At 39.6% G+C, this 24,527-nt stretch overlaps 3 protein-coding genes across 7 annotated transcripts in view; 2 read left to right on the top strand and 1 right to left on the bottom strand.

Moving 5' to 3' along the window:
* Window positions 1-175: 175 nt before the first annotated feature.
* Window positions 176-3,840, bottom strand: kxd1 (KxDL motif containing 1). 4 transcript variants are annotated; one of them, XM_053505252.1, is made up of 6 exons: window positions 3,678-3,840; window positions 2,764-2,829; window positions 1,738-1,885; window positions 1,482-1,634; window positions 1,319-1,365; window positions 176-888 (listed from the first exon to the last, which is right to left on the bottom strand). In XM_053505252.1, exons 3-6 carry the CDS (start codon window positions 1,830-1,832, stop codon window positions 605-607), a joined length of 579 nt encoding a protein of 192 aa, XP_053361227.1. In that variant the 5' UTR covers window positions 1,833-1,885; window positions 2,764-2,829; window positions 3,678-3,840; the 3' UTR covers window positions 176-604. The 4 variants fall into 4 exon arrangements, with proteins under 4 accessions (XP_053361227.1, XP_053361228.1, XP_053361225.1 ...); XM_053505253.1 differs by lacking the exon at window positions 2,764-2,829 and having other exon boundaries at window positions 176-852; XM_053505250.1 differs by lacking the exon at window positions 2,764-2,829.
* Window positions 3,841-4,110: 270 nt separating this feature from the next.
* edc3 (enhancer of mRNA decapping 3 homolog (S. cerevisiae)) lies at window positions 4,111-11,198 on the top strand. Its single transcript, XM_053506557.1, has 7 exons — window positions 4,111-4,225; window positions 5,330-5,515; window positions 5,663-5,949; window positions 6,210-6,551; window positions 6,684-6,837; window positions 7,060-7,277; window positions 7,840-11,198. Exons 2-7 carry the CDS (start codon window positions 5,352-5,354, stop codon window positions 8,172-8,174), a joined length of 1,500 nt encoding a protein of 499 aa, XP_053362532.1. The 5' UTR covers window positions 4,111-4,225; window positions 5,330-5,351; the 3' UTR covers window positions 8,175-11,198.
* Window positions 11,199-13,898: 2,700 nt separating this feature from the next.
* The window catches only part of csk (C-terminal Src kinase), a 34,922-nt gene continuing 24,293 nt past the window's right edge, over window positions 13,899-24,527 (top strand). Inside the window, exons 1-2 of one of the 2 annotated variants that reach the window (XM_053505867.1) lie at window positions 13,899-14,004; window positions 14,204-14,356. The gene's annotated coding sequence lies outside the window, so the exon portion shown is untranslated. Of the gene's footprint in view, window positions 14,005-14,048; window positions 14,357-24,527 lie in introns of those variants that run through there. The other variant, XM_053505866.1, reaches the window with a different exon arrangement.

Below are 24,527 nucleotides of genomic sequence, written 5' to 3' on the forward strand. Positions count from 1 at the left end.
TTTGTGGGAATTTTGGCTCCTGCTGCTTATAATGTGCAATTGCGTGACTTGCATTTACTATGAAAAAGACTACGGTGAGATTCTACATGCTGTGTACTTTTGATACTAATTACTTGAGGAATATCTGCCCTATAGATTCTATACTTTTACTTAAATATAAGACTTTACAAACATCTGAAAAATGATGCTTTAATGAGATTCTGTAATTTAAACATGGTGTGCATTAAACAAGCATGAGTTACAGATTAAAAGTACGTGGAGCATTACTAAGTAAGCCATATTACTTTAATCTTACAACCATACATATATAAAACACTTTTTCCTTTCATTTACTTTAAAACTTGCCTGTTTAGATTAAAAACACGTTTGGCAAACACGGCATATTTTAGTTCTAGGAGTAGTATGTTCAGATGCCAGGACTTGAAAAGACCCGATGAAGAATGAATGAATCCTGCAAAATATATTCAACATGATAATACGGACGCAGTAGTCTTTACTTTCTGCTACTAGACAGTGTGACACGACCTGTTATTTAGGGCTAATAACTGCAAAGCACAAGAGAATTTAAAATCTTTAGCAACATGTCCAAGAATCCGTAGATTCTCTAGATATTGATCGAATCTGGGCCCTCATCCAGCAGCACAGCCCTCTCAGGGCTGTTCGAGGTTGGAGTGTCTGGATTCTCCTGAGAAAGCTCCTCAGAACAGCGGCTGATTGTCGGCGAGATAACGTCAGGGCTCGTGTCACATGATTCAGTGCTCTGCTCAGACGTGACTGTGGTGGTGGCTATACTGGGGGGGACAGGGTCAAAATCATCGTCATCCTCCTCCAGGCTGGAAGCCTCACGAATGTCTGCGGACGGATAAAGAGAATGGAGCTGAGCGATACCTGGAAGAAAAAGTGCTGGTCTTAAAATTTTATTTCACATTTTTTTATTAAAGCCTCAGCCACAGAATAAATCTCAGGTTTTCTTATTAAAGTTTTATTAACTAAATCATTCATCAGTGTTATATATAAACTCAATCTGCGATATTACAAAATTGTTTAAAGCTTTGATTTAAATTATTTCTGGGTTGCAAATAATAAGAGGATGTACGGGTGGCCCTGAATTACAAAACACAACCCAATTTCCCAAAACATAACATTTTAGAAAACATGTTTGTTGAGAATTTTTTGTGTTTTCTTTAATTTTCAGTTTCAGTAATGTTCAGGTCCACTGTAAGACTAGCTAAGTAACTTAAAACTTTTAGCCAAGGACTTATAACCACCGTGCTGCCAAGTACTTAAATATAAAGGTAAGAAATAAACAAAAACTTACTACTGAAGGCCTCTGGATATTGCTTGGCAATTTTGCCTTTTAATGTCCTAAAAAAAAAAAAAGGTTCAATAATTTACATTATATTAGTCCATTTACATAAAATGTATCCCTCATATGTTCATCTCATACCGAGCAGAAAGATAACAACGTATGCCCACTGCACCTAATTCGGCGAAAAACGCTGTCCAAGTCCTTCTTCATTTCGATTAACGTGCGGGTGTGGAGCAGAAAGCGGTCGTTCATCTGCTGCAGCCGCACATTGGACAAGCCGTTAAAGTTAATGAGCATCTCGTTGGTCTTCTCGAATCGATCCAGCCTTAGCAGTGAGATTTTCACAAGTGTTTCGAATTACATCCTTTTTCATGGTAATCTGTAAAAAAAACAACCTAAACAAACAACAATAAAAAATGGAAACTCACATGTGTCTCTGGGCCTGGATGATTGCGTTTACATCCTCAGAGTTGACCATGCTCAGCATCCTGCTGCAGAAAATCCCAGAGGCGCTCGGATCCATTCTGCAGCTTTAAAACAGGCTGGAGGGTCTGCTCTTGGTCGTTTATGATGTTCCTAATCAGTAGAGAAGTAAATACCTTGTTAGTTTTTTGTACAATAAAATTTAAAGATGTGATGATTAACTTTTGAGGAAAATTTTTATATATTTCATATAACTTTCATTCCTTAAATTAAATTTCCTAGGCAGTGAAAGCTCACCAAAATGTAAATTCGATCAACATTTTAACAAAGAAACTATTATGCCTGAGCAGTGCAATAACTCACAAGGTAATTCAATTAGCAAAATATTATTAATATGACATAAACTATTGACAATGTGGTCTTTTGGCTTTTTTAAAAATTTTATTCAGACTCCGGTTTAAAAACTTGAAGAAAATAAATCATCAGAGTCTTGATTTTTGCTTTTTAACATTAAACTTAATTTTTCTGTCTTTCTTTGTGTCAAAGTTCACATGCCTGCTCACAACAAGGATCAACCTAATCAGTACTATAAAAGGAATAACCTAGAGCATCTAGGTGGTAATTATACTATTTATCAATTAAATAAATATCTGACGGCTTACGGTTACTGTATATAAGAGCAAAGTGAGCAAAGTGAGCCTGAAACAAGTATGTTCTACATAATAGCTGATTTAAAGTAATAATAGTTATTTTCTGCTGCATTTAATCAGACTAGATTTCTAATTTCTATATATATATATTTTTTGCTTTACAGGGTTACTGCAATTATTCATCTTTTACATCTTTTATCCTGTGTACAAGGTTGCAAGAACCTGGAGTCTATCCAGGACACAAGGTGTGGTACATCCTGGACAGGGTGCTAATTCATCACAAACACACACTCTCATTCACACACCACAGAACACCAATTAGCCTAATCTGTATGTCTTTGAACTGTGGAAAGAAAAAGGATTTACCCACAGGAAACTCACCAAGCATGGGGAGAACATGCAAACACCATACACACAGACCTCAAAGGGGGAATCGAACCCTCGAACCTGGAGGTGTGAGGACACGGTGCAAACCAGTATACCACCATATGGTAAACATTAAAGTTGTAATCCTTTTTATTCACACACAAAAACATGTCAACTAAAATTACAATGCTTTCATCTGGCCGTGTGTGTAATTTGCACTTTGATCATACAACGTGTGCTTACGTCTGTCTAATTCTCTACAGGCATTTGAGAGAGAAAGAGAGAGAGAGAGAGAGAGAGAGAGAAAGTTGTTTACGTAAGTAAATGAATAAATAATCCACATCGTTTCTATTTATTACACCCATGATCCTTAATCAGTGCTTATGACCTAAATCATGTTAAATATATTAGCTTTAATTAAATACACAAGACATTTAGTAACAGCAAATAAGCTGCCATTAAAGGTAAAAAACAAGACCATATCCCTGCTTGCACATTTGCACCTCCGCCCCTGGTCACAGATGCTAAACAGATCCAACATTTTACCAGGAAAATATTCAGGGTTTTATCTTCAGTGTAAGCTTAAAAGCTTCATCAACTTGCACTTCAAATAAGTCCAACAATATGTCCAATCTAATATCTCTATATAAAATAAAGCTGCACAACTAGCTGCAGTGTGGTTATGTCACTGAAAAGCCTTAAAATGGGAATTACTATAACTAAAATACACAACAGTGCAGGTTGTTTATGCACAATAAGAATACACCCTTACTTTTAAAACAAATATCTAATTAGCTACAAAGAAAAAACACAGACAAAATCACAGCAATTGATGCACCAGATCAAAGCAAAGTTTAAATGTAACAGTTGATTACAAGAACTAAAGAGCAAATGTAGCCAGTTAGCTATAAACAAAACACTGATGTTACCTGGCAGCTTGTTTAAAAAAAAAACAAGTAGTGATGTAATTCTACAAATAGTAAAAGATCTTTATAATATCCAACCGCAAATAAATGCAAACGCCAACTTTGTGTTACGTGTAAAAAAAACCAACAATAAAAATCTATTACTGGATGCAATAATGTCGTTGTTCACAAGCTGTCACGTGACTAATATCACGTGGCAGGATGTTCTTAACAATGATCTTTTTTGGCCACATTTGCACTTGTTATTTTCTTTATTTTGGGGGTTGTATTTTAATTTTAGCACTCAGACAGAATATAGAGTGTATTTACATATATCGATATGGATATCAAATATACTGTTTGCGCCGTTATTTCCGCCCTATCATTGTCTCCTTGTCAGCAGATGGCAGTAGAGGGTTCAGTGCACAAACGGCGCTTCATATTGACCCTCAGTGGCGTGTGAGAAGAAGTGCAGAGAAAGGGAGAGAGAGAAACGACACTAAGCAAAATTTATTAAGGCGTTATTTGATCATTTAAGATTTAAGCATTTATTTCTAAGACATATTTCCCAGGTGTGTATCTGTGTGTCTGTCTTCAAACCCGAGCAAAAACTTTAAGCTTTTGCGCGAGCTGTTACCTAGCAAGCTAGTTACTAAGTTGTTAGCTAGCTGGCTAGTTGAGTTAGCCAAAAGCTAGCGTCCCTCTTTTACGTAGCTAACCGCTAGCTGCTAGCTGCTGCGTTGTTGGAAACAAGTAGGTTAGGAAAAATATTTGTTTTTAAATAATTTGGTGTTTCCCACCAACCCTCACATAATTGTATTTTATTCATCCATGGCAGCGTGTATTTCTTTATGTTGTATGTATATATATATTTGCTTTAGTTTCTTAGTACCTAATTGTTAGTCAGGCCTCTTTAATGTTAGAACAAGCTTGCTAGCTTAGAAATAACTTTTCTCTGCAAATTACTTTGGTAGTTTTCGCGACGGTCCGCAGTGTAATGGGGTTTAATTTAAGCAATAAGTTAATCAGTTCTTATACAATTAAGTAATATTGAAACCATGTGATTCTGCTAGCTTTTTCCAGATATTGCGCGCGCGTGTGTACGTATTTCTCATAAAAAAAAGTTAGCAACATCACATGGTTTTTAATAAAACAAAATTACTAGATTGTATAAGTGATCTAATGTGTGTGTGTATGTGTGTATATATGTATGTGTATGTATGTATGCGTGTGTGTGTGTGTATATATATATATATATATATATATATATATATATATATATATACATATACACACACACACACACACACACACTAGATCACTTATACGCGCTAATGCTGCTCCAGTGTTTCAGCAGCCTCTACTTTGCTTGTCGTATGCGTCGTCTCTGTAGATTCTCTGTGGTCTGGATTCCGGGTTTTAGTAGAGATCGGCCTAGTGTACCTGTTTTTTTTTTTTTTGTTTGTTTTTTTTGTTATTGACTGCTGCCTTGTAAACATTCAGGGAAGAGCAACTGTGACACTAACAGTATGACATAAAAGTTGATGATATAAAAGAACCCTGTGTGACGGAACAACCTGTGCAAACACCGGCCAAACAAAGAATTTCTATTCTTATATATGTTGGTAAAGCTTTAATCCTCTCCACATACTTTTTTTGTCTTTTTTACCCTGCAGATAAAGCTGAATCTCGGAAACAATGGCAGCAGACTGGTTGGGTAGTCTTGTTTCAATCAACTGTGGTCCGACTTTGGGAGTGTACCAAGGAGAAGTGTCGTCAGTTGATCAGGCCAGTCAGACCATTTCCCTCAAACAACCGTTTCACAATGGCGTCAAGTGTCCAGTGCCTGAAGTCACCTTCAGGTGAGGCTCATATTCAAAATGTATGCCATGCCTGTTGATCACAGATTACATCAAAGGCTGTTGTGTAGACATTCAGGGACATTGTTCCCTAGATTAAACATATTTCCTGTGTGGGTTCTGACACGGCTTTGTCTTCTGTGTTCACAGCGCCATGGACATTAAAGAGCTCAAAATCTTGGAATTCCGTAACGGCTCCAATGGAGTCACAAAGCGGAGTGTTGCTGAATCCAGCACCTCCGTAACTGGTTACACTGGACGCAAGGACAAAGGTGGAGGTAGTGGAGTGAACAGTGCTCCTGTAAATGTGCCCAAAGCTGAGCCCAGGGTTCACGATGGAGGCATGTCTCCTTCACCACACTACTCCAAGAGCTATGTAGAGCGGCATGTAGAAAGCGCAGGCCAGAGTAAAGGCTTCAGGCGAAGACACAACTCATGTGAGTGTGCATGGACTGCTGGCACAAATTATTTTTTATGTAACTTGTTTACATTGAAGAAAATAATATTTTTGGAAACATGGTGGAAAAACATAGCAGTTCTAAAACTGGCATAAATACGAGAGAGTAGACAACAGAGACCTTTATTGACCTAAATATTGTCAAAACCATAAAAGCTGTGTTAACTGTTAAATTTCTGTTTTAGCCCCCCCCCCCCCTCTTGTTTCTTCCCTCTTTTAATTTTTTTCCTTTCTTTTCAGGGTCATCCAGCAGTAGAGGAGCAAATCAGGTCACACCAAAGAAAAATGGCTCAAAGAACGGCCAAATGAAGAACAAAGATGACGAATGTTTTGGCGATGGCATGGACGACGTCCTAGATGAAGACTTCGACTTTGAGGGGAACTTGGCTCTATTCGACAAAGCCGCTGTTTTCTCGCAGATTGATTCGTCAGATCGGAGGGGCAACGGTGCACGGACACGGGGGAATTCTGCAGAGCAGACACCCTCGCGTTATCGACACGACGAGAACATTTTGGAGGCTAAACCCGTTGTGTACAGACAGATAATCGTGCCTCACTCAGGGGCAAAGGAATATAGCACTGGTAAGAAGTTGATTGGTGTTAAAAATGATCATCCTATTTTTCGAAGGTGTTTGTTTACTTGCTACTCAGTTTCAGGATTTCCATTTTTTGTTCTGCAGCTTGTAAATAATATTTTTTTGTGTGTTTTCCAAGATTCGGGGCTGGTGGTCCCCAGTATCTCATACGATTTGCAGAAGCGATTGCTGAGTGTGGCTGAGAATTACGGTCTCTCTTTGGAGCGCAGGCTGGAGATGACCGGTGTGTGTGCCAGTCAGATGGCTCTCACACTGCTCGGAGGCCCAAACAGGTCTGATTGAATAACAGTGTTATTGCCTGTGTGGAGAATGAATGCCTTTTTTTTTTTTTAAGTTAAAACATTTAAACAAGATGTATAATAATAATAATAATAACTTCAGCAGACTCCATGTTTAGCTTAACAATCACTTTGAAATGATTGTAGAATGAGGAGTGTAATGTCTTTTTGTGAAAAACTTAAGATCACAATTATTCTAATGTCGTTTTTTTGTAGGCTCACGCCTAAAAATTTGCACCAGCGTCCGACCGTGGCATTACTGTGTGGGCCACATGTACAGGGAGCTCAGGGAATCAGCTGTGGCCGGCACCTGGCCAACCACGAAGTGGAGGTCGTCCTCTTCCTCCCGAATTTTGTAAAGATGCTGGAAGCCATCACCAGTGAACTTACACTGTTTGGCAAGACGGGAGGCAAACAGGTTTCCAGTGTCAAAGGTACAGGTTTTTTTTTTATGCTTTACTTGCAGTGAACCCTATAAGACTTGGTATTCAAATACAAGTCTAAAGCACATTTACATATAAAGCACATTTATTTAAACATATTGGAGTTTTAATGATCAGAGAAAACCATCAAAGTAATGCACATCAAAAGAATGTCTAAACCGAGGGTAAAGCCTATACGGTCCTTTAATTTTTTTTGTAATAGGAGCTTATCACAATTCACTTCATACCTTTGCATGTCATGATGTTTTTCACCAGCATTTACACATGTGAAACTTGTAACCTAGTAACCTGTTTAGTAACTTGTAATCTGTTCAGTAACCTAGAGCCATGACCGTTTGAACCACCACTGCCCTGCACATTTTATCTACATATACATCAGTATATATAGTGTGTCCAAAGTTACCCTTACATTGCATTCCTCCTAATTCAGGGTTTTATTTTATTTATTTGTAAGATATTAAAACTAATTACTTTTTTTGCAAGTTATGTTTGCATTAAAATGATAAATTTTATACAAAATTTTTTACTAAATTTTCCCTCTGCTGTCTTTCAGACTTGCCGGATACTCCAGTGGACCTGGTCATAAACTGTCTTGACTCTCATGAGAACACTTTCCTGAGGGAGCAGCCGTGGTACCGGGCAGCGGCTGACTGGGCCAATCAGAACCGAGCCCCCGTGCTCAGTATAGATCCTCCAGTGAGCGGACAGGAGCAAGCTGTGGAGGCGAAGTGGTCCCTCTGCCTGGGCCTCCCGCTCCCGCTGCCAGAGAGAGCAGGCCGAGTCTACCTGTGCGACATCGGCATCCCACGGCAAGTGTTTCAGGAAGTGGGTATCAAGTACCACTCGCCCTTCGGTTGCAAGTTTGTCATCCCACTGCACTCAACATAAACATACTGTAAGTCACACTGTACCAGGGTCAGGCACAGGGTCAGTGAGCCAGAACTTGCCTCAAATCTCGGGGTGATCAGGTGTCAGTGTGATTGAGCTCCTCCTGCTGTGGTACTGAATCCGGCATCTAATTTTTCATTACCTTTGGTAACATTATATACGAATCCAGGATGTTGCAGGAACAGGAAGAAGACTGCGGGGACACATCCAGTTTGTGGTTCCTCTCACTTTCTGTTTACTGGCCAACCACCATCGGACACATCCAGCATTTTATTTTGAATTTCACAATCTTTAATTGATTCCTTATAGTCTTTACAGAATAATGAGGTGGGTTGAGCGAAAAGGCTCAGATCCGTTTGCACAAAGATGTGATTTCATCTTATTAAATGCTGTTTATAGATGACATCAATACAGAACCAGAACGAACCTGCTTGGGACTTATCTTGGTTAATATGTCTGTTTTGCTTTGATTCCTTTCAATGCTTTTTCCTTGTGTGGGGAAAAATTGTAGCATTTAGGGATTTTATTTATATTTATTTTTTCAAGCTCGTGCCAAATGTGATCAAAGTCTGCACTGTTGTGCACAGTCGAAAGTCCTTGAGTTATGTAAAGGGGTGTTTAAAGAGCTGATCAGAGATTATTTTCTTTTGCCCAAGCAGGTATAATGTTCTGAAAACCATTCTGGTTAATTTAATTTATTGGCCTGAATGACAAACACACCAACGTTTAATTCATTCACTTATTCAAACAGTTTATTTTTTCTTACGAGAATCATGGAGCAGGTACTTTTTTTTTGTCTAATGCAACAATATGACCTTTTTTGAAAAACAAGCTGTAGATATTCTATATGGCATTGCACAGTTTTTTATATCAGTTTCATGATAAATAGATGGACAAGCAACAATAAGCTCTGAAAGTGTTTGGATTTGAAAGTTTAACACTCAATATTTGTTGAAACAGAGTTTGTCTTTAAAGAAAATTTAAATTTTGCTTGCTTGAGGTGAAGAACTTTTCAAACTGTTTAAAGGTAAACATTTGAACTGCCTGTCTTGTTGTCTGAAAGTAGTTTTCATCACCCTTGTTACCTTTTGAATATATATTTTTTTTCTTCTGATTTGTAATTTTATTACCTACCCATTTTTTATTTTTATAGGGTTTGTCTCATTATTCGGACTTATTTGTTTTGTCATGCACTGTCAGTGGAGAAATTTACAAATGGATTGGATGTACACAGATATTTATACAGTTTAATGTAACATTACAGGTGAGTAGAAAGCATGTTTGTGTTCGACTTGCCATATGACAGAAGTATGATTTAAAGAGACACATGGACGGAGTAGTGCTCCTCCCACTGTCACCATGTCTCCAGCATCCATAGCATTAATGTGGCTGTATAGAAATTCCGGGAAGGAAAAAAGGGCACTGTTCGTGAAATTTCGCGAAAATCTTATGTACAAATGTTTTGTGGACACTGATAGAATGACAACATAATGTATATGAAGTTGTTCTTTAATAGTTGACAATGACGTATTGCATTTCATATTCCCTATTCACCATCATACGTTCACTCATCATTTGTCTAGTGAAGAATATTAGCTGGTTTAGAGAGAAACTGCTTTAAAAGTCTTTAAAATGAAGATTGAGTTCCATTTCTACAAAAATATAAAGCTAGAAACCTTACATTTTCCTCCCAAACCAGGAGAAGTAAGAATAAACCTGCTGACATGGTCAATAGTTATGGTCGGAGACCAAAAGGCAGTGTTATAAAAAAAAAATTAAAAAAAATTTGTACAAAGTGCCAAATGTGTCGCTGAGTTGAAATCCAGATGTTTATGCTATATTAGCTGCACTATCTTACCTGAAGGTTGAGGTATTATTTAGCTCAGTGTCACTTAAAGCAGACACTTAAATCCTAGCTATAAAAATGCCTAGCGTAGTTTTCAGCTGTTCAGTCTTCTAGTTCCTTAATTCATAGCAAAGCAACCAACAGAGTTTGGATTTTGCCTTGTCACTGACTCTTGCAATATTATATCTTGAGGGACTTTATGCAGTGAGTGATCAAAGTAGTTTCAACGTCTGAGAGCTGATGTGCGTCTCAAGATCGCAAAGCTTCTAAATGGCCTTTCATGCAAGAGATTCTGCTACAGTTCTCTGCATTAAGAAGATTTTTAAATGTTCTTTCTTGTTTAAGGCCTTTATAAGTGAGGACAGTGATAACACAATCTTTCAAATGTTTCTGAGGAATAGCCCTGATCATTTCTTGGCATTTTATTTAAAAAGTTGGAAATTATGCTGGTAAAAGGCTTAGTAGCTTATTTATGATTGGATTTTGTGCTGTACTTTAAACCAGCTGTTTAAAGTGTTTGTTCGGCGCAAACTGCTGAGCATATTCTGTGCAGAGAAATGCACTTGTATCATTCCAGGACTGTGAGGTTTAACTTTCCTACCCCCCGTTTTTCTTTGGCTAGAGTAATTTGTTTGTTCATTATCTTTGAAAAGAGACCAAAAATGTTTGGTTTTTTTTACCCACGAATAGACTTATTTTGGGGCCATTTGCAGAAATCACAATATTTTCGACGCTCCTTTTACTTTCCTATATTGCAGTAAGAGTGGGTGTTAGGCCACTGACCATCTAAAGCCAATGTTAGTCAAGGACCTCTTTTTTTTTCTTTTTTTTTTTTTTACGTCTTTCACTTTTACAATTTTGGTCTATTTTAAAGATGTAAACATTTTCCTTTACTGTTTTTTTTTTTTTTTTTTTTTCCTTTTGCAAAAAAAGTGATATTTGACTATCCAGGTTTATTGTTTGCAACATAAAGCAATTGAAAAGTATGATTTAATTTGTGACTACTGCGGCTTGGTTTGTTTGTGAAAGAACTGTCTTATAAGTTCCAAGTCAATGATGTATAACATCAATGTTTAGAAAGATTTGGGTGTCCGTACATTATTGTTGACAAAATCCCTCAGTTCTCTCGGTTCAGATGTTAACCATGAGATTGAACGAATAAAAAAAATTTGACTGCAGTTCTGTTTTCGTAATATTAATTGAATTTTCAACTCTACCTTTTTATGCACTATATACTGTTTACATATAAGTAACCTAACATCGTGTGTGTTTGCATTTGAATAGAAAATACAGAAAACAGAGTTAATGTCAAACTCCTAATTTTTCACAAGGGGGCGACATCGCACCAGAATACAGTGCAATTGTATCGCATATATACTGTATATATCAAGTTCATGTTGTAGGTGTAGTAGGGAGCTTTATGATTACCTAGATTCATAATAGAATATCTCAGAGGTCAAAAATGTAGCGTCAATGAATGGACAGTCATCTTTTACGATGAAATTTACATATTCTGTTTAACATTACAGTTCACACGCATTGTTAAAAATGACACACATTTAAATGTGTTCAATCTTTTTGAATAGTTAATGACACTGGTGATTTAATCAATAAACATTTTCCCATAGAACACCATTTTTGTGACATTTTAGTACAGATTGGCATAAAATATTTTGGCAATGACCAGTGGTGAATATGGAAAATCATGTACTAATTTAAACAATGTGCCCCTTAGACATGCAGTTAGGTTAGGGTCACAATGGTGGATCTGAAATCAGCCTGTGGAAATACACACAATGGAAGTGTCATTACTGGTGCATCATTGGGGATCTTGCACACAAACCTTCAGGCACACTCACTTTACATTTGATAGGGGCAAATTTGACTGGTGATATATGGGATTGGTATGAGCAGATGCGGGGGTGGGGGACCCACTCAGATATGCGGAGAACATGTGAAAATCTACACAGGCTGTTATCTGAGCTTAGGACAGCAGACATACAGACAGATAATAAATATGAATATAGATAGGAAAAAAATATTACATAAGGTGACAGCCATGGTTCCTAAGTTTCCACTGGTTTGTGGGTTTGAATCTCACCAAGTCTGTGGAGTGAGTTTGTTCCTCCCATGTTCTGCCTGTGCTTTGGGGGTTTTTACCTGGTACTTCCACAGTATGTTCCTCCCACAGTATGTAGATATGCAGTGAAGGCTGATTGGTAATTCCAAATTGCATGCGAGTGTATTTAATGCAAATGCAAGCACACACTCACATTGTGTGCTTACGGCCATGTCTGTTTGACCCATCATACTTGAAAGCTAAGCAGGCTCAGGCCAGGTTAGTACCTGAATGGGAGTCTGCCTGGGAAAAGCAGGTGCTGCAAACTCTTTTTACTGCATATCATTAGCTCTGCACATGAACTTTGCACGACGATTACAAAGTCGAACCTAATCTAACCTACATTTACAGCGTTTGGCAGAGCAGCTCAGATTTTTATCTCATTATACATTTGATATAATGAGGGTTAAGGGCCTTGCTCAAGGGCCTAAAAAAGCTGAGGTTGAAACCTGGGACCTTCCGATCAGTATGGCAACTTAATGAACCATCATACATGATTTTATGTCTTATAAATATTTTAAGATGTATGATGATGCTGGCAGCATGATGGCTTTCGTGGTCAACACTGTAGCCTTGCACCTCCTTGGTCCAGGTTCGACTCCTGCCTCGGGGTCTGTGTGCATGGAAATTGCATGGTGCTTGGTGGGTTTGCTATGGGTACTAGGTGAACTGGTGAATAAGTGTGTGTGTGTGTGTGTGTGCACTGCGATGGTTTGGCACCCGGTCCAGGGTGTACCCCACCTTGTGTCCTAAGTCTCTTGGGATAGGCTCTGGACCTTCCTCAACCCTTAATAAAGGACAAAGCGGTATAAATGATGGTGTGGCGGGTCAGTGGCTTGGTTTTTAGCACTGTCGCCTTGCACCTCCAGGCTCTGGGTTCGATTCCCATCTTGGGTCCCAGGATTAAACCTATGTGAATGGAGTTTGCACATTCTCCCTGTGCTTGGTGGGTTTCGGCCGGGTTCTCTGGTTTCCTCCCACAGTCCAAAATCATGCAGAGTAGACTAACTGGCATTCCCAAATTGACTATAATGTGTGTGTGTATATGTGGGTGTGCCCTGTTATAGATTGGCACCCAGTCCAGGATGTAGGTACTCTTACTTGTGCCAGTGCCCTAAACCTCTGGGGATAGGCTCCACTCCTCTGGCGACCCTGTATACCGGACAAAGTGGTGTAACACGATGAGTGACTGAGAAGATAGTAAGTGTGACAATTGGCCCGACAGTGAGTGAGATGATTGTGATTGTGACAATTGTTTACAAAAATAAGAACTAAACAACCTACTCTAGAGCTGAGCACTGGTGACAAAGTGGTAGCTGTTACACCAGCCATGCAGAAGGCCCGGGTTCGATTCCCAGCCAGTGCCACTGGATGCAGTGCCAGTCCCAAACCCGGATAAAATGGGAGGGTTGCGTCAGGAAGGGCATCCGGCGTAAAACCTGTGCCAAGTTGTAGTGCGGACTGGGTATTCCGCTGTGGCCGGGAGCAGCCGAAAGACCAACAACAAAACCTACTCTAGAGCTACCACTCTAGCTACCTAGGGCCTTGACCCAAACCCCCTGCCATTCCCTGCCCTACCCTACTGTAAATAGGGTAAAAACATAATGTTTTTTTTTTTTTCTTCTCCCTGTTACATTTCCTTCATACTGTTGCCACGGAACTGGGCTCGCGGTCTGGAATCTTTTTAGGGTTGGCATGGAGATGAACGCGCGTGCCCATAAATGCGCATGCGCTCTGGCATGATTCGGTTAAAAAAAAAAAAAACCGTGCTTCCTTTTCAGAGCGCTTGTGTAAAAGAGAGTGTGTAGGCTGGCGGTTACCGAGAGCAGAAGCAGGTCTGCAGAGGGCTTTCGCTACGCTTACAGGTTGGATACAGATATGTGTGTGTGTGTGTGTGTGTAACAATAACAGCAGAGGCAGTAGAGACAGACCGCACTGTGAGCGAGTCTGTCTTTGTTAAAAGGTGTTGCGCTACAGCAGTTTCTGGTTAGCGCGCTGCCCTGGGTGTTATGAGTGAAGATCTCACACTGTTTTAAGCCTTTTGGTTCACGCCTTCCTCTCTAGTGTGTGTGTGTGCTGCTGAGACGAGCGGAATCTCACTACAGAGGAAGAAGAGCTTCTCGTCGGGCGGCTGTTGCATGGTTCGGACGAATTACTCGGGAAAAACACATCATCTTTATTTGCTTCTCTGCACTGTTCGGACATCTACTCTAGAAGGTCAGTTTATTGTTTATTGTTATTGTTCTTATTTTTAAACAACATCAGTGTTTGATCAACACATCTTTCTTTTGATCTCTATAGTGTTGTCAGTTCCAAGTACATTCTTATACAATGTAACAACTTTACCCATGTTTCTCTGCCTTCCCCTTTCTCCGTTATTTTGCTCCTCCACATTGTACAGAATAGTAAGTATGTGAGTTAGATGGGCTTGGCCTCAACACAGCTGTCCTAGTTATGCTGTCTCGAGTGGCCCTGTCGAAGCTTCAGTGTCTCGTAGGCCAAGCATATTAACTCTCAAGTGGTCCACTGTGGCTTTGTTAATGGTCTGGTATTCAGAGTAAATTCCCAGTATGTTCCGCTAAAATGGCACACAATGCCCTCTCGAGTCCAGCCAGCTTTGTCAGGATTGACTCCCAGTGCATTACTGGTTTACTGAGACCCTCCGGGAGGTCATCGCTACATGAGCTCATTACAGATGGCAGATTTGACAGTACAGGAATGTGGCAGTAGTAGTAGTAGTAGTCGTATGATGATCAGTCAGACAGTAGATTACGGTTATCCAATGTCAATGAGAATGTTATGGGCATTTCAGAAAACATTGATGTCTACCTAAGGAAGAATCTTTTTAAAAGAAAAAGGAGAGATTAAGTGAAGAGTTGTGCAATGATGGTTGTTTTTCATGTTTTTGTTTTCCAGAGAAATGTATAGAGGCATACTGTACTAAACTGTTATGAAAGTTTTATTGTAATTGCTTAATACTGTATCATTGGCGTGAAGCATTTTCACTTGTTTGACAGTCCTCGGTTCAAACCTGAACTTGCATTGCTATCTGTGTTCCGCATGTTCTTTCTTTCCATTATCTGTTTACACATAGATGGAAAACTTTTTTTTTTTTTTTTTTTTTTTTAAGTGTTACGCCCATGCTTGGGTTATATATCTTTAATACAATCTTCATCTTCAGGTTTCCTCTTAGCGTGTACACAACATATATATATTTTCGTTAAGTTTATTTTTTCCCCTTTATGTCTACTTTGTTCTTGTTTAACAGCCTGACATGTTACTGGAGTTTTTATTACTTAAGAATTTTACTTGTGTTTTTATTTCTATGTATAGGATATAAATTTATATGACAATCTATATAAAAAAAAAAATTGCCGTTCAAATATAACTTACTTTTAGATACAATACGAAGACTATTAGATATGTATATTTCAATGTCAAGTTAAGGCTTCTTTAAACTGCCCAGAGGTGTTAAAAGCGTGTGGGAGTGTGTGTATGCCACCGCTCAGAGTACTTATTGTAAAAGAATAAACAATGATGATGATAATTATGAAAATATAATTTTTACACTACTTCAATTAAGTAATCAGTAATTCTGTGTGCGTGGTACATTTTCACATCGTGAGACATCTAAACATGAATCGTGTAGTGACTCAAATTTGTTGTTATTGTTAGTAAGCGTAAAAATGCTTCCTTTGTTATTAAGATGTTATGGAACATATGAAAAATTCCCACTAGTCAAAGTGTGACTAGTATTTTTCTGGTGTCAGAAAAAAGGCCCAGTGTAGGTTTTTTTTATTTTTTATTTTTTGGAGCTGATTTGAATTAATGAACAAGAGATGGATTTAGTCGTGATGGCCTCAGAAGGTCACTTCCTCCTTCTCGGCACAGAGCGCACACTCTGACCTCGCTGGCACTCCGGCAAGTTCCAATCAAATCCCACAGCCGGCACAGTCCCACACAGTCCGAGTGTTATTACAGATCAGCTTTGTGCTGATCATGTGCAGTTGTCTTAAGGATACTATTGGTATTTTAATACTCATGCTAATATTTTGACTCCTAACCGAGGCGCCTTATTTATGAGACTGATCTTATTAAGAAGAAGCAAGACAGTTCTTTACAGCTTGACCACTGAGAGTTTTTTTTTAAAATGATTATTATTTCACAGAAATGTTGATCTCGCAAATGTTTAGAGGCTCAGCCCTGTCATTTGCAGTGGGGTTTCCCCTGCTTTAAATAATTTTATTTGCTCAGCCTCCTTTCCTTTATGCCTGTGGTGAAACGATCTTTATTTAGGCTTTTACGGGCCCCAGTTTGTAGTATTGACAGTGGCGCGAACCTGTCACTTTGTTTACCGTGTCTGTACGGAACAAACGTAGCTACCTTTCAAGCGTGCAGCGGTTAAGAAAACAGGATGGCTTTGATGCTTACATGGCTTGCAGCAGCTCTGGCGTGCTTCACTTGCACACAGTCTCTTTATAAAGTCTTCAGTTGAAATCCACCCTCGTAGGCAGCGTGTAAACAGGATGAATGTTGCATTTGGTGTGCGTCCCCACGGGTTTTTGACTTTGGCAGCTGCCTCCTCACAAGCACACGCCGCTCCCACAGAGAAAGAACCGTCGAGAAGGCCGAGTGTCAGTGCGGCTGTAAACAAGCTGTCATTCTGCATCTGCGGTACATGCTCTTGTCGATTCTGTGATGTGCCACGCACACGCTTAATTAAAATGTGGAAAGAATAACAGCAACACCAAAGTCCTAGAGTTTACTTCTACACTACTGGGGGAGTAAGGCTTGCGGTAGTGCGTCTACACTCTGCCGCCATAATTACAACTTCACGGCTACGGCTCACGTATATGATGCAAAAACATCAAGCGCATTGAAACTTGACTTGCCAAAACTCCAGAGGTGGTGAATGTTTAAAAACGCACAGATTTCAACAGGTGTGAAGCACTGGATCTTCTACAATATATGACCTCAATTATTGTTTTGAGGATGGGGATGAAGATGGCTGTCCAACATCGATTCAGTCTTCTGTATGTGTCCTATTGTGGTGAGGTGTTTGATTGCTGGTAGGCCACAAGATTTGATTTACTTTGTCAATGTCATTCTGATCAAACTGTTCAGTGAACTCTTATGGCTTGAATATATTGGAGGAGTCATGCTAAAGGAGATCACACCCATTCCATTATCGAGTATACCACGCTGTCCTGTATACAGGGTCACGGGGGGTATGGGGTGTATCCCAGGAAACTTAGGGACGAGACGGGTACACCCTGGACCCAATCCATCTGGGGCATATATGCATTCACACACTACGGGAATGCCAATTAGTCTAATCTGCTTGTCTTTGGACTGTGAGAGGAAACCGGAGTACCCGGTTTGACACCTCAGTTTGTCAGCAGCGTTTATATGTAACTGATGGATTAGGTAGCGAAAGGGCTAATTGTAGCCTTAATGAAGACCTAACAAGGTTTTTTATTTGTCCTGGACAAGTTTCTGGCCACAAGCTTCAGAATCACTTTGTTTTCTTATGTGCGCCACCTTGTGACTGGGAATCAACCTTTCAAACCCAGCTAGCCATCTAGAGCCAAATATAGTGACCAGGTTTAAAAAAAAAAAGGAAAGAGATGTCAGATGTTTAGATGTCAGTCAATTCCTTTAAAAGTAGGATGTTATTAGCCACATTTAGTGATGTGATTGTTGTGAAAGGTTGCGAGATAAGCCAGACCTTCCTTTTTCTCCTTTGTCTATTTAGTTAAAAACTCTTTAAATCCAGCACTGAGCACACTGAACTACACCCCAACTATAGTTTTATAGAAAAGTCTAACATCAAGTCCTTGGCCATAAACGCCAAACGCTGACTGATGGACCGTTAACATCGTACACACTTTGATTTGTACAAAGACTTGATTTTCCTTCCCATGATTTGTCTGGTCCTGAATGCTCAGAACATGTGCGTATCAGGAGTTTAGTGCCCATGAGGTCTAATGCTGTGAGTCGATATCAGTCCGAGTGTTCCTGCCCTGCGGTTCGCAGCTTCTTCGCTGTTCTCGAGCTCAAGTTTTAAAAAGACGAACATCTGTAGCTACTCAGGGTGGAGTAAAGTTGGCCAACTCTTCTGTTTTTTTTTTTTGGTCAACTGTCTGTCACACACAAGCACAACAGAAAACATAAACCCACAAGATGAGTTTTTTTTTTGTTGTTGTAAGTTTCTGTCATCCTCCAGGGTTGTACTCTGATCATCAAACGGTGCTAGATGAACTGCTTTGGCCAGAGGGAAGTGTGCTCAGAGAGACCCGTGCTCTGCGAGAGTGCAGCAGAGTGAAACCGAGGCAGAGAAATTGAGAGTTGGATGGGAGTAATTACTGAGGCGAGTGAGCTGCTGTGGGCTCAAACTGTCTTCCTTCCAGCTTCTATTTCTGCTGCACGAGGCCCAGCTTATTTCAGCCCTGCATGGCTTTTTAACTTTAACTTCAGCTCAAGTCGTCAGATTGAACAAAGGTTTAAAAGGTTAAAGTATTTAAATACTTAATCAGATTCCTGTTCTCTTTATCTGCTCACTTAGGGGTGACAAAAGTACCAGGTCACGGATGATCACGTCAAGGCTTAAGCTTCATGACGTGTAGGTCTGCTCACAAAGTGCCAGCGATACAAACATGTTAACGATTTTATATTATTAGGGCTACAAAAATGCTTTTTATTTATTATATTAAACATATAATTTGTGGAAACATATTGTAACAGTAAAAAGGAGGTACACTTCTGGGTGAGAGTAGGTCAGTACAATCTGCAGTACTGAGGAGAGAGCAGCTGCCTGCCAAAACCCACATTCAAAACCAGTCACAAATAAATTTTTAGCAAGAAAACACATCTGGTGACTTAGTATTTTAAACGCCACTTTGTCGCTTTAATAAGAGCTTCTGATTTATTACGAATTGCCTCTGTTGTTTGATTTACACCTAAGCCAAGCTGCAAAGCTAACTCGCTTCTAACACAAGGCTGAATCCCAAATCCCACTTCAACCCATAATCAAGGGCACTACTTGTGTAGTGTGTGAAACAACGCTAGCGCACTAGCTTTACATTTAACGCTACTTGGGATTTAATCCCAGGAACCCGGAAGTTAACAGAGCTGATGATCTAAAGTAAAATAAAAGGAAATATAAAAAGAAACTTGCGAGGTTTACAGGACTGTCCACGACCTCCATGGTTTACCCTCCTTATCTTTTGGCTACACAGTACCGGTGCTTTGGGCACTTGCGCTGAGCCTTCATGCCTGAGCCACAGCACAGCCATTGCTTAATTCATCACAACAGCACGCTCTCATATGTGATAATGCTTAATTATGTCATATTACCCAGCTTGAAACAACCTGTACAGTCTGTGTGTAATATTACAGATATTTTTGCTTTTCTTATATCTTTTAGTGCATTTGATGTGTTTCTGTATTTAAAACCCTCTAGCATTTGGTTTGTTTGTTTATCCACAGTACATTGGTTTTGAATTTTACATTTTTCACCCAGCCCCGAGACCCCATGAAAGTCACTTTTTTAAATTAATATTTTTTAAAAAGTTTTGAGTTATTTTATATTTTTCTTGGTTCCATCACTTTTTTTTTTTGTCATTTGTCGGTCGCATGATTTCTCAAGAAGTAGTGCTTGGATGTTTGTAACATTTGAATGGAAAATGTTTGATTAGATTTTGCAACTGATCTAAAGAGTTTTGAGGTCTGAAATAGTTCAATTCTATTAACTTCCTGTTGGTCAAGGGATCGTTATCAACACTGTTGGTGTTGTTTGACTTGATTACTCAGTTTGTCTTTATGCATGAATAATATTAACATTAATGTTCTCACCGTTTTAAATCCAGCTACAGAAATATAAATGTAATCAATTCCGATGGAAATAAGGCATGAACTGGTTATTAATTATACAATACAATATACATTATGCGTACCTGTTTTTATGCAAGTTCAAAAACCTTGTCTTTACCTTCGCAGAATTTTAGTGGACCTATTACGCAAAAATGTCTTTTTGTAACATTTTTCAACGGATACGTCTCGTGTGTATGATAAGTGTGCGCGTGTACAAACAGAAAGCATGAGTTATTTTTTGTGACCTAATATAAGATCATTTCTCCCAGCCTTTGTCTGTTCTCTGGAGGGGCGTGGGTTACTAGGAGCTCATTTACATAGAAGCTGAAACCGTGTGTTCGTAAGATTAAAAAAATGTGTTCTTTAAGAGGTATTTCAGCTGGAGCATTAACACACACACACTTTGGGGATCTTCGAGAAACAGTAAACTGTGGGACCTTTTTAAAGAAACGTTTTCTTCCGCTTAAGAAAGCAATCATTTAAATATTCCCTAGCTGAAAAACATGCAAACCTCAGCCCTGACCGATCAGAGCGTTTTCTGATCATGTTCTCACTGTCCTAAAAGCACAGGCAGTTATTATGTTAATAAAATGTAATATTGTCATGTCATGTGATGCCTCGGTTTGCATGTCTGCGTTTTCATACTGTTTGTTTTCTAGTCCCACTGCTTTGCATACAAATGCAACTTTTCCCATGTTGTTCAGAGACATTGTCTCTCTCATGCTGTGCATAAGGCTGTGAGTAAATACCTCTAATCCTTAGCCTTTCTCTCTGAGCACCTGCCACTGAATCACAAATGGGTTTTCTGAAGCAAAACACAACCCGAGTCCTGTCGAGTTGAAATGCAGGCGGTCATGGTCATGATTTGAAGACGGCTGTAGCATCTGCACTCCCTGCTGTTCTCTTCTACACTGAAGTCTCAATGTTTTAGTGTTTGATGTCAATGCTGGATTGATGGATCATTTGTGAGAGGATTAAGAAAGGTTTTAATAATGATGTAAGTGGGCATTGTGCCGAGCCTTTTGAAATTTTCTAGAACCAAACATCTGGATTCCGTAGACTGATTTCTCCATAGACAAATGATAATTTAATTATCTAGCATGTAAATCTACGGTGTGATGCTCAAGCCCATGTTTCAGTAATTAAAATTAAATGTCCAAGACACATAGCTAATTTAATGCATTTAATGAATTTAGGGTTTAGATAAGGTGTCCTTGCATTGTACAAGGGGCGTTAAAGTCAAAGCAAGACTTTTGGTGTGAAAAATAACAAAACACAGTTATGAGAGTAAAAACTATATAGTTCGTTATATAATCCCCGGCTACACTAATGCACTTATCCCAGCGTTTCACTAGTGCTTGGATACCATCAGGGTAGAAAGTTTTCTGTCTGGACCGCTGGCCTCCCAGGAACTCCTTTAATGCAACAAACGTGTGGAAATGGTCTTGGAGCAAGGTCAGGACTGTATGGCGGATGTGGTAATAACTTCCTGTAATGTGCAGGTGGTGTTGGTGAACAGTGTGTACACAGTGTTCCGACACGCAGACAGGTCTCTTCCGCAAATTTGTGACCAGTTTTTTGTTTCTCACACTCCCCCCTAACTTGCTGAATGTTCATGGGAATGACTGCAGTGAGCTCCGAGACACCTCGGCCCGGGATCGTCATTCATGGACGTACTGACTTTTTAAAAAGTTTGCATCATTCACGTATTTTACGCCGGCTAAGACTCATGACCGAACTATGCATGAAGTCATCTGTATTTGTCAGTCGGTTACACCCACATTCACTAGAAATTTCATTACAAATCCTGGTTTGACTTGAACGCCCCTCATACAAGATTTTATTTAAGTCTAGTTTTTGTTTTTAGGTTTGCACATCTGCACATAAAAACAAATACCTTAAACGCGGAACCTGCTTGTCCCAGACACCCAGGCGTCTCATTTGTCTATGTCCACTCCTGACTCTCAGTTCCAGAGTTAACCAGAGATGTCTACGGTATTCTTTAATCAACTCTGTGCTTGAGCAGGGCTTAAATAAAACGCTGCTTGTTTTGATAAATGCACAACAGTCGAACCTATTTTAAGGTAATTTTCGATGTAGTTAAATACAAGAAGTGAGTGTGGGCAGGAGTAAGAGTCAGAATAAGAATGTTCTGTGACCGGGGGTCAGAGCGCTCATGGCCTGCACACACACACACACACACACACTTTGTGGAAAGAATTGTTCCAGAACATGCTTGTTACTACTTCCTTTTTCACATCTGTAAAAGTGTTAATTAAGCTGTATATCGGAGAAAGCGCCACTCCTTCAGTATTTGCGGTCATGCGCTGCCAGTGGAATCGAACAATCGCAGAAGACCACAAGGTTGAAGCTCGACTATGCCACGGCCATTTGGGACCAGCAGCCAGGCTCCTGGTGCTCTATTGGTGCGAGGGATGGTGTACTCTTTTTTTCAATAGCTAGTCAACACTACCTTACAGTGACAGTAACCGTGTTATAGGGCAGTTTTAACGTTTGAAAATTTAAGTTAAAATAAATTAAGCAATTTTGACAAGGGTAGGTCATCTCATCCTGAGGCTTTATTACTAAGGTGTAATTATAGTACTTATAGATCTACAAGGTTAATCCAAAAGCTACAAAGTGTGATGAATTCAAATTAAATAACACTTTTTTTTCTAAAGAAATACAGACCCTTGTTTAGCACCAGAACACTGATTTAGAGATAATGTAAAAAAAAAATAATAATCCATGGATTTTTTGCATTTGACACTCACTCACTCACCTTCTATACCACTTTATCCTGTATTCAGGGTCGTGGGGACCTGGAGCCTATCCCAGGAGACTTTGGGCACGAGGCAGGGTACCAATCTACACAGGGCACACACACATTCACACACTACAGTCAATGTGTTTACGGGCAATTTGAGAATGGCAGTTAGCCTAACCTGCATATCTTTGGACTGTGGGAGGAAACTGGAGTACCCGGAGGAAACCCACCAAACACGAGGAGAACATGCAAACTCCATGCACACAGAGACGGGAATCGAAGGCAACAGTGCTAACCACTACACCACTGTGTGCCACCTTACGCGGCACACGTACCTTACTTCATCAAGATACATGTGTCGATTTGATTTGTATGTGTGTGTCTGTTAGTGTGTGTGTGTATGTATATATATATATATACACATATATTGTTACAATTCTATTAAGCAAATCATAGGGACCTCCGAGTGGCGCAGTGGTGAAGTGCTCGCCCTATCATCCAGAGATCATGAGTTCTATTACCGGGTGTTGTCTAGAGAGAGCTGATTGGCCGAGCTCTCTCAGAGGGAAGGAATGAGAGGTACTTAGCGCTCCGACATTAATCACGGCTCTACAACCAATCAGGGGCGTCTGTGAGCTCATGCAAGCGGAAGGAGTGGATAGTCCTGTGAGTGAGCAGTTCGAAAAAACTTCGGCACGCCCGACTGAGTGTTTGTGTTAGCTTAATGTGGGAGCCCCCTAGTGACGGAGGAATTGAATACGACTAAATAAAGGGGGAAAATTAGGGGGAAAAATAATAAACTACGGGATGCTATGCTGTCTGCCAGTGTATGAATAGTTTAGAGCACATTCAGAGACACTTTGCTTTGAGTGTGGGTAATTACATTAGCTATCAGGTATTGGTTTAGTAGAAAGGGATAGGCAGAGCCAAGGACACACATTTGTCTTGTATGTTGATTGAGAGCGTTTGCTTTTGCTTTGCATGCAGGGATTTAAGCAGGATTTGAGGAAAAACGAGAATAAAATATCGAGAAATGAATATGCATAAACAAGTGACGGTTCTGTTTCATTGCTCAGAGACACGAAAGTAAATACATCTTAACAGATAACGCCGATTCTACAGTCTGATAAATGAAGGTGACGCATGAAACAGTAATGATTTGTAAATGATTTTGACGGAGCACACCTTAGGACATCTCCTTCAGAGTGGTGATACTATAGTGTATGGTTTAATGCTAGGCTTTCAGTTTGATATTGAACAATTAATACATTTCAATAGATAATACAACTTATGTTGAGAGTTGCATAAATATTTAAACTTAATGTCATCCATTTCTTATTAAAGAATCTGAAAAATTGTCTAAAATGTATTGCATCAGGACACAACTGTATCATTCGGAGTTGAATTGCATGTGTGGTTATATTGAGCAATCCTGGACATCACTTGGTCATATTTTTAGTACATTGCAGTGCGGTTACTGTAGTATGTAAGCAGCGTGCATGATTATGCTTGTAGCTGTGCCCTGCCAGATCATCTTGTTTTGAGATGGCATTAAGGACTTTTCTGGAAGTCCTGATCTGCCCGCATGTCTCCATCCTCTTTTTAAAGCTATCTTCCAGGTTCCTTATGCCGCCTGAAGGCATTCTCACACGTTTCTTTTCTCTTGCTTTTCTGTGTAACACGCCGTCGAGCTGTCAGTCTGGTTTACCATTTCTGGTCTTTTCTGTGTGACGCGCAGAGCCGGTCTTT

This window comes from Clarias gariepinus, chromosome 10, assembly GCF_024256425.1.
Source record: "Clarias gariepinus isolate MV-2021 ecotype Netherlands chromosome 10, CGAR_prim_01v2, whole genome shotgun sequence".
In the NCBI taxonomy this organism is placed as follows: Eukaryota; Metazoa; Chordata; class Actinopteri; order Siluriformes; family Clariidae; genus Clarias; species Clarias gariepinus.